The 10,778-nt window shown below is 41.0% G+C and overlaps 1 protein-coding gene across 1 annotated transcript in view; it reads right to left on the bottom strand.

The window, feature by feature from the left end:
- Positions 1–7,783, bottom strand: part of LOC136877025 (xaa-Pro aminopeptidase 1) — a 279,859-nt gene extending 272,076 nt beyond the window's left edge. The window contains exons 1-2 of the mRNA XM_067150827.2: positions 7,687–7,783; positions 1,146–1,214 (exon numbers count right to left, since the gene is read on the bottom strand). Of these exons, the coding sequence (XP_067006928.2) occupies positions 1,146–1,203 (58 nt within the window). The 5' untranslated portion in view covers positions 1,204–1,214; positions 7,687–7,783. The remainder of the gene's footprint in view (positions 1–1,145; positions 1,215–7,686) is intronic.
- Positions 7,784–10,778: the final 2,995 nt, after the last annotated feature.

Genomic DNA, 10,778 nt, shown 5'->3' on the forward strand with positions numbered 1-10,778 from the left:
ATTGGCCTATCTCAGTCTCAATCTTGGCTTTCTTTTTTCTTTTCTTTCTTTCTTTCTTTCTTTCTTTCTTTCTTAATAGTTTACCCTCCAGGGTTTGTTTTTTCCTCGGACTCAGCGAGGGACCGCACCTGTAGCGCCTCAAGGGCAGTGTTCTAGAGCGTGAGACCTTGGGTCGGGTGATACAACTGGGGAGGAGCCAGGCTTTTGGTTGGTGTGAACATGAAAAACCATCATCAGGGCTGCTGATGGTGGTCCTCGAACCCATTATCATCTTAAAGCTATGCGACTCCTACAACGTGGCCAACTCACTCGGTGTGGGTGAAACTGTTCGTATGAACCAGCCTCGATGATGCGGCCATATGTGGCAAACGTAGGCTAGGTTACCTAGAAGGATAATGGGCTTTGCCTCAGAGAGGGAGACTAAGGATCCTCCTCTTGTTCCTAGTCTTAATCCCAGTTTATTGAAGTCAGCGTGTGATAGGGATTTGTCCAAGTTTTGCGAACGGATGCCTTTCCTGATGCCAACCCTATGTGGAGTTAAAAAAAAAAATATATATTATTCGTTTAACGTCGCACTAATACCTCGGAGGTTTTCAGCGACGAAAGGTTGGGAAAGGGCTAGGATTGGGAATGTAGTGGCCGTGGCCTTAATTAAGATACTACAAGAACATCTCCAGTATTTGCCTGGTGTTTAAATGGGAGACCACGGAAAACCATTTTCAGAGTTGTTAATGATGAGATTCGAGCCCTCCATCTTCCGAATGCAAGCTCACAGCCATGCGCATAGCCAGCATGATTGGTGATAGCATTTGATCAAATAGCGATCGGATTGTCCGCTAACTGTCCGGTAGCTTGACAGATCTGAGCCACGATTAGTAGCGGAATGGTGTAAGAGGTCTGAAAGACTTTGCAAGTGCCCTGTTCTCTATGTATATTAAAATTACTCCTAACAACGAGGCATATCATAATGATCAAACCCGTGACAGAAGGCCAGAGTATTATTACATTACAACATTTTGTGAGTTTTGGACTTGACGAAACTTGACCTACGAGACAGTTTTTCTCAGTTACAATAACATTCTAAATAACAGTCAACAGATTCATTCACAATCTTTTGGTATTTAAAGAAATTGCAGATCACTTACCCAGGACGGCAAAGAGTGTCACAACTGCAGTCTGCATCCTCTGCCAGTCGGTCTGCATACAATCACCAACTGAAGCACACAACACAGGTTTTATAACAGTTAATGCGTGTGAGATTAGCCCGCATGATAGTCGGACTTATCTGTCTGGACTACACGTCAACAATACTGGCTAGTTTCTCTGCTCATACGTAGGAACCTCTGGTGAAAATAGGGCGGAGTCTAATACGACAGTCTGACTGCTCTAACAGGCCACTCTTTTCACTACCGGTGTTAATGTACTTGTAAATTGGTCAACGCTTGTTTGGAAATAAGTGAAATATGTGAAACTTTAGAAATTTCCCTTTATCCACTACGTCGTTCTAGATTATATGTTTGGTATAGGCATTCGACCATAATCGCCCCACTCTTTATCCATTAGTCCGGGCCAAACGACTACTGATAATGACAGACATTCATTCAAGTTCATGCCAAATATCGTAAGCACGAAAAGACAGACTACACATTTTTCAGTATCGAATATGTTTTCTATTGCAGCGTCCGGCTCCATGGCTAAATGGTTAGCGTGCTGGTCTTTGGTCATAGGGGCCCCGGGTTCGATTCCGGGCAGGGTCGGGAATTTTAACCATCTTTGGTGAATTTCGCTGGCACGGGGGTTGGGTCTATGTGTCGTCTTCATCATTATTTAATCCTTCCTCATCACGATGCGCAGGTTGCCTACAGGTGTCAAATCAAAAGACCTGTACCTGGCGAGCCGAACATGTCCTCGGACACTACCGGCACTAAAAACCATACACCATTTCATTTCTATTACAGCCATCTTTTCTGAAGAAGTAATATAGAGGTGTAATATGAAAGATAATGGCTGGACGTGAGTCAGTAAATTGATGCATAATGGCTTACCTTAATTGACCTGATGGTCCCTTTGCTATATTCTGATTAAACATTATTGTTCAGGAACTATTAGTTTGTCTCTTAATAGACCAATCAACTGGCCTACCTCCAGACGTTATCTTTCAAGTTCTGGTAGCTTGTCCTTAAAGCACCAGTCAACTGGCCCAGCTCCAGACATTATTACCTTTCAGGAACTGGTAGTTTGTTCTTAAAGCGCCAATGAACTGTCACAGCTCTAGATATTACTGTATCTTTCAGTAACTGGTAGCCTGCCCTTAAAGCGCCAGTCAACTGTCACACCTCCAAATATATTTCAGTAACTGGTAGCCTGCCCTTAAAGCGCCAGTCAACTGTCACACCTCCAGATATATTTCAGGAACTGGTAGCTTGTCCTTCAAGCGCTAGTCAACTGTTGCAGCTCCAGACATTATCTTTCAGGAACTGGTAGCTTGTCCTTAAGACAATCAACTCACCTACTGTACCTTCAATCATAACCTTTCAGGGAATGGTAAGTTTGCTTTGATAGATCAGTCAACTGACCTCCATCCAACCATTTTCTTTCAGGTACTGGTAGGTTGTTCTTAATACATCAATCAACTTACCTACCTCCAACCATTATCTTTCAGGTACTGGTAGGTTGTTCTTAATACATCAATCAACTTACCTACCTCCAACCATTATCTTTCAGGGACTGGTAGTCTATCCGTTAACTGAGCCCTAATGCCATGTTTCATAACAGGACTGGGAACTACAGTATTCGGGGATACAATGTTCAAATCAGGTTAGTCTATTCTCAGGTCTTCTCATCAATTTTCGGGCAAATTCTAGAGTGTTTGCTGTTCTTCCTGGCCTTTTCTCAATTTATAGGGGTCGGCACTTCATGTGGATTCGTTCCAGTTTTACGCCTGAATTCCCTTCAAGACGCCAGTCGTATGCAGGCAATATTCACTATTGGGTATTAATGTGGTAGTTGGTAGTTTAGGTATTGTATGAAGATGAGTATTTAAGATAAACACAAATACCCAGTCCCCGAGCTAAATGAATTAACCATACGCAGTTGATAGCCCCGATCCAGCCGGGAATCGAAGCTGGGGCCCTCTGAACCGAAAGCCAATACACTGATCGTCAGCTAAGGGTGCAGAAAATGGGGTAGTTTTCTTAAATTATATTTTAGTTAGACACTACTATCCCTGAAACTCACTACATAATGTTCGTTAACATTATACACGCCCTTCTATGTAATGTAGTGTAAATGGCCGATTGGGTAGTAGTAAGTCTCTCACTTCCTGAGCTTAAACTTATGGCATCGAATTCTGCTTCGGTCGTTTAAAATGCCAGACACCTGACAACAGATGTACGTTAAATAATCACACGAGCGGGCGAGTTGGCCGTGCGTTTAGGGCCGCGCAGCTGTGAGCTTGCATCGGGAGATAGTGGGTTCGAACCTCACTGCCGGCAGCCTTGAAGATGGTTTTCCGTGGTTTCTCATTTTCACACCAGGCAAATGCTGGGGCTGTACCTTAATTAAGGCCACGGCTGCTTCCTTCCCGCTCCTAAGCCTGTCCTAACTTATCCCATCGTCACCATAAGACCTAGGCCTATCAGTGTCGGTGCGACGTAAAGCCAATTGTAAAATATATATATAATCACACGTTTGGGGAACAACATTTTGACACTGTAGTGTCTTTTATAATTGACTAGCGAAATACCCGTGCTTCGCTACGGTTTTGAACTGAAAGTTATTATTCAAAGTTTTACGTTTTAGAGAGCCCACTGTCGGGTGAGCCTATAAAATACACCCTCAGTTCATAAGTCAAACGATTCTGGGGGAATTATTATATATTTTATAATCTTAACATTCATTTGAACCCCGTACAGAAGAATTGGAGTGTTTTAAACCCTGTCTTATTTACTATCTAGGACGTAAAAGAGACCAATCTGTGAAATTTTGATTTTGTATGTCGAACAGTAATGGAGGAACGATTGCTCTTTTAGGGGGTATATTTATTAAATATTTATTAACATTTGGGATAAAGAAGACCACCCTTCATGTAAAAATTTAAGTTCGTGCCTGAAACTGTATCGGAAGAATGGATATTGGATTTTTGAGAGACAACAACCGTCTAAACCCCTTAGGGGAGAAATATTTTGAAGTATACAAATTTTACACTTAGGACACATAAAGAAGTAAACTTACAACTTTGAACGTCAAATGGTTTTGGAGGGATGAATAATTTCGTTTCCGGAGCTTACTCCTTTTAACACTTTAGGGGCGGAACGTTTAAAAATATTTCCTATTTCACACCCAGGATTTAAAGTATATACCGCTATTTGGAATGTTGTCTTCGTACGTTAAACCGTTTCGGAGGAAGAAATGAATATATTTGTTTTTGGATCTTAACCCCCATTTAACTCTCTGAGGAATTAAATTTGTTTCAAACCTTCTGTTATTTCACACCTAGGATATCATCTGAAATGTTCACTTCATAATTCATAAAAACGCATATTTTGTCATCATTCCTCAACCCCTCCAGGCAAATGCTGCGGCTGTGCCGTAATTAAGACCAGGGTCGCTTCCTTCCCACTCCTAGCCCGTCCTATCCCAACGTCGCCAAGAGTCCTATCTGTGTCGGTGCGACGTAAAGCAAATTTTAAAAAAAATCGGTATACAACAGTAATCCGATCTATCGGAAAATGAAATGGCGTATGGCTTTTAGTGCCGGGAATGTCCGAGGACATGCTCGGCTCGCCAGGTGCAGGTCTTTTGATTTGACGCCCGTAGGCGACCTGCGCGTCATGATGAGGATGCAATGATGATGAAGACGACACTCACACCCAACCCCCGTGCCAGCGAAATTAACCAATGATGGTTAAAATTCCCGACCCTGCCGGGAATCGAACCCGGGGCCCCTGTGACCAAAGGCCAGCACACTAACTATTTAGCCATGGAGCCGGACGATCTATCGCAGATAAGTGGCAACAGATACACAAAGCACATCACAGCAAACAATGGTTAATGTAATGTAGGCCTTCATATTTAGTTTTTTCGACTTTACATACCGATTTTCATTAAATTCTCTTTACCCATTTTCTCGTGACTCGGCGCTGATATGGAGTTAGCAACAAAAATCCAAATTCATAAATATCTCTGTTATCATAGCCGGAACGGTAAAAATGTATAAGACATAAATGATCGGAAATTTAATACGATATAACTTTAGTTATGTAGTATTTGTTGATAATAACACAAATATTTGAGAATTAAATTTTAGGCCTTCCCCTAAACTACCATTTCACTCAGCGTTAATAAAATTATTTAGAGCTAGATTGTAGCCACTTATTCCCCGACTTTGCATACTGATTTTCATTAATAACAAAAATATTTGAGAATTAAATTTTAGGGCTTCCCCTAAACTACCATTTCTTTCAGCGTGAATAAGATTATTCATGGCCTAGATTGTAACGACTTATTTCCGGACTTTACGTACTGATTTTCATTAAATTCTCTTCAGCTTTTCTCGTGATGCGTGTACATACATACAGACAGACAGACAGACAGACAGACAGACAGACAGACAGACAGACAGACAGACAGACAGAGAGAAATTGCGGAAAATTAAAAAAAAATGCATTTACTTGTTACTATGGACACGATCGATACAGAAATACCATCCCTTTTAAATTCTTAACAATGTACAGACAAAACTCTTATTTTATATATATAGATTGAAATTGATTTTTAGGGTGCAAAATGTATTAAGAACATAAAAAGCAAGCAGTCCGTGCATCTCACCAAAATTATAATTTCCATTTATGTTTTAATTTGTTAACAATATTGCTAACAGCGTGAGTAAAACCAAGGATATTTTTTTGCTAGTGGCTTTACGTCGCACCGACACAGATAAGTCTTATGGGGACGATGGGATAGGAAAGGCCTAGGAATTGAAAGGAAGCGGCCGTGGCCTTAATTAAGGTACAGCCCCAGCATTTGCCTGGCGTGAAAATGGGAAACCACGGAAAACCATGTTCAGGGCTGCCAACAGTGGGTTTCGAACCCACTATCTCCCGGATGCAAGCTCACAGCCGCGCGCCTCTAACTGCACGGCCAACCCGCCCGGTGAAACCAAAGACAAATTGTTCACAATTTTACATCCTGGGGTATACGAAATTCCCTGTACTTGTGGTAAGGTATACACCGGCCAAACATGCCGGTCCATTGGTACCCGTATCAAGGAACATGAACGTAATATTCGTCTCAACCAGCTAAACAAATCGACAATAGCTGAGCACGCTCTATCGTCGGGTCATGATGTCATCTTCCAAGATGCTCGAGCTCTTATCCACACTAGACACTACAGGGCCAGGATTATACGGGAACATGTAGAAATACGTAGAAAACCTAACAATTTCAACAGGGACACTGGCTATCAATTAAGTAATACCTGGTTGCCAGCCATTAAGGATTTACCTAGGTAGTTTCCCTCCCTGTCCCTTCACTTTTGATATTTCGTCTCGGTGTTTTCCAAATTCGTACATTCCTCATCGCCAGATGTTTCATTCCAGGCTTGTGTCAATGTCATACACCTGTCAGTGTCATATGTTACGTACACATGTTACGTGACCCTCTTAGACTGATTCTGATGGTTCGGTCAGCTTCCGCTTCGAACGCTGGCGCTGTGCCACGTCCGGGGAGCCATCTGGTGACGAATGAATGTACCATTTCCACTTCTATTATATCGTATAAATTTCAAAAGCTCATTGTTAAGAAGCCTTTCTTGTGGACAGTCGAGATTTTCTTCTGATGACGCAGAGCACAGTTCTCTGCGAAACGTAAAGAATTTCACCTTATTTTCTGGACACGGCATAAGCCCAAAAGCCTATACAGTATCATGTCTATAACATTCGTTGAGACCGGGTGATATGACCGTGCGGTTAGGAGCGCGCAGCTGTGAGCTTGCATCCGGGAGATAGTCGGTTCGAACCCCACTGTCGGCAGCGCTGAAGATGGTTTTCCGTGGTCTCCCATTTTCACACCAGGAAAATGCTGGGGGCTGTACCTTAAATTAAGGCCACGGACGCTTCCTTCCCACTCCTAGCCCTTCCCTGTCCCATCGTCGCCATAAGACTTATCTGTGTCGGTGCGACGTAAAGCAACTAGAAAAAAAAGACCTGTCGGTGTGACGTACAACAAATAGTAATAAATAAATAAATAAATAAATATTCATAGAGTAACATTTAAAGATGACACAGTTATATAGGTTAAATTATTTTTCGCAAATGCTTGTTTGCATAATATTTCTAATTTATTGTAGGCTATTTCAAAACCCCATATAGGCCTATGCTGTTTACATTTCTCAAGTTCACTTTTATTTCGGAGGGGGTTTGAAGCTCCTAACCTCCCGCCTGGGTACGGCCTCGACCTGTAGCATGCTACTGCCAATCATGATCGCATTGAGCCAATCAGTCTTCGAGCTAGATTTTTAGTCCCTGAATACTAGACACGATAGGTTTATTTTCTTTGGATTTATACCTTTTTTCTTTTACGAAGTGAATTAACGTGCCCTGTTATCCTCGTTTAATATGCTCAGAAACTGACCAATCCCTCCTAAAACCAGCGCCGATAAATAGATTACAACGTGACCCTTCTTACCTTGGCAGTCACCACAGTCTTCTTCGGAACAGTCCTAAATCTGGGTTGGTTGCTTAGTACCCAAGTCTTAACGAAGTCACGCCCGTCTCAAGCAACCTCTACTTCAAGAAATGGTTTACGGTCACTGCTGCTATTATATATAATATGTAGTGTGCCCCTCCAATCGCATTCATCTTTGAATAGCTTTCCGAGTTTTAAGAGTTGACGTCAGCGTCCTGTCAAACAGCAATGACATGCTAGCATTTTGTTCGTTATGAATTTTCATTAGGTTTATTATCTTCTCCTTAGTTGTTTTTATTAAGTGTCTTGCTCATTTAGTTTAATTCTTTACTTTCAGAATCAGAACCTTTATTTTGCAAATGAGGTATTTTCCCCTGTGGCAAAATCACAACAAATATAGAATACATATTTTCACCTACCATACTAACCATAATACTGTCTCCTAATGAGTTCTTACTTTCCTTTTGCCATCACTTCATTCTACATTTGAATGAATGCACATCTTTTGAGAAAGGATTGAAGATGCCTTTTGGTAAGCTGTTCCATTCTCTTTTCCCCCTTCCCACAAATGAATATTTCCCGCAGTTATTGTGCCATTGGTTTAACATTATTTTAAACTCATGATCAACCTTAACCCTTATAAAACCGTTCACTCTTTAATTTCTTTTCAATATCCTCCCAAGCACTTTCCGCTGTATATGCCAGGTACGTAACCTCCACCCAATCTTGCTCTCAACCTCCTTTTTGTTAAACTTTCCCGCCCGAGTTTCCCTAACTCTGCTAGTCATTTGGTGGTCCCCCATAACATAACTAGCTGCTTTCCTCTGTACCTACTCGCTCGAATTCTTTTTGCAAAGAATTTTGATGTTGATCCTATACCCTTGAGGCATACTCCAGTTGAGGTCTTACAAGTGTTAAATACGCCATCTCTTGCAACTTTTAACATCCGTATTACCATGTGCAGTGACCTAAATATCATTTTGATCACTTTCCCTATATGCATTCCCCAGTGAAATTTACTACCCCCTAATGTGAGCCCTAAGTTTATACAATTATCCTCAAAATTTATACTTTCCCCAGCCATTCTGGAATCGCCATCTATGCTGTGTGTCTTGTTTCCAAGGTAACGACGTGACTTTTTTCAACATTAATTGGCATCCCATTTTCCTGAGTCCAGACATGAATTTTATCCAGATCCCCCTGTAATATTTTACATTCATCTAAAGAGCAGAGTGATTTGGGAGTTCAATCCTTCTTGTTGTTTCTAAACAAAATGTATTAATGTGATTGTTAACATGTGTTCAATCCTATCAATCTTCTTCTTCTTCTCCTTCTTCTTCTTCTACAGCTTTTCCCACATCCTGGTGGGGTATCAGGTGCGAAGTGTGGTGCACTTGGTGGATTTCGCCTTGTTTCACTGCCGGATCCTGACACCAAAGCTACGCTTAGGTATGCATTCACTATTACGTGTTTCTGTGATGGTTGGTGGTGTGGTTTGTTGTGTTGTGTGAATTTAAAGAGGAGTGTGTTATGACAATCAATCAATCAATCAATCAATCAATCAATCAATCAATCAATCAATCAATCAATCAATCAATCAATCAATCAATCAATCAATCAATCAATCAATCAATCAATCAATCAATCAATCAATCAATCAATCAATCAATCAATCAATCAATCAATCAATCAATCAATCAATCAATCAATCAATCAATCAATCAATCAATCAATCAATCAATCCATCAATCAATCAATCTCCATTTAGGACTGTCGCACAGGTGGCAGATTCCGTATCAATTGTATACCTAGCCTTTTCTTAAATGATTGCAAAGAAATTGGAAATTTATTGAACAACTCCGTTGGTAAGTTATTCCAATCCCTAACTTCCATTCCTATAAACGAGTATTTTCCCCAATTTGTCCTCTTGAATTCCAACGTTATCTTCATATTGTGATCTTTCCTACTTTTAAAGACACCACTCAGACTTACCGCTCTACTAATGTCATTCCACGCCATCTCTCCGCTGACAGCTCGGAACATACCACTTAGTCGAGGAGTTCGTCTCCTTTCTCCGAAGTCTTCCCAGCCCAAACTTTGCAACATTTTTGTAACACTACTCTTTTATCGGAAATTAACCAGAACAAATCGTGCTGCTTTCCTTTCGATCTATTCCAGTTCTCGAATCTTACCTCTCCTTTACGTCCTTACTGTAACGCCAAAATACAGTACCATCATAATCACGTGAAGGGATTTGTAACCTTTCTTTACAACCTCGCTAATGTGATTACCCCAATGAAGATCATTCCTTATAGTATATTAACACCTAGGTACTTACTGTGATTCGCATGAGGTACCATCACCCCATCAACACAGTATCTAATTAAAACTGAGAGGACTTATCTTCTTTGTGAAAGCATTATCTAGGTCTTTTTGTAGACGTTCACAATCATATAACTTATTTACTATTCTATACAGTCCCGTAGTAAGAGGATAGACAAGATTAAAACCTCCAATCCGACCTGGCATTGAAACTAGGACCCTCTGAACCAAAGGCCTCAATGATGACCATTAAGCCAAGGAGCCGGACTTCAATATTCGTAAATCAATAACCGAAGTCTCAAATGAATTTATGTAACCAGAAAGCAAAACTGCAGGCTAGTTTGTCGTCAGATCAGTGGGAACATGCCTAAAGAAGGACTTTACGCTCTCCAAAACTTAAGGCAACATCACAGTACAAATAATGATAATGTAGTTTGTAAAACCAAGAAAACACTCTAGATTAAAATCAAATGAATGTGCACGTAAGGTCCTTCTGCTGTGGGAATAAGTATATCTATACAGGTTTTCTTTTCCTTAAAAGGATGCGCTGGGCCACATAAACTAACGCCTTCTCTCTGGCCAACAGGGAACTATAAGTAGTAGACACAAAAGTCTAGCGCCAAGGTCGCATCACGAACCGAACATAAATGAGCATGGGTACTATCCATGCCTTCACGCAATGGTGGAAAGTAAAACTATGTGCTACGTGCTGGCCACGTTATTTACCAGTATAAGTGTGATGCATGTTCTTATGAATCCATGCGTGTACT

This window comes from Anabrus simplex, chromosome 1 (genome assembly GCF_040414725.1).
Source record: "Anabrus simplex isolate iqAnaSimp1 chromosome 1, ASM4041472v1, whole genome shotgun sequence".
Lineage (NCBI taxonomy): Eukaryota > Metazoa > Arthropoda > Insecta > Orthoptera > Tettigoniidae > Anabrus > Anabrus simplex.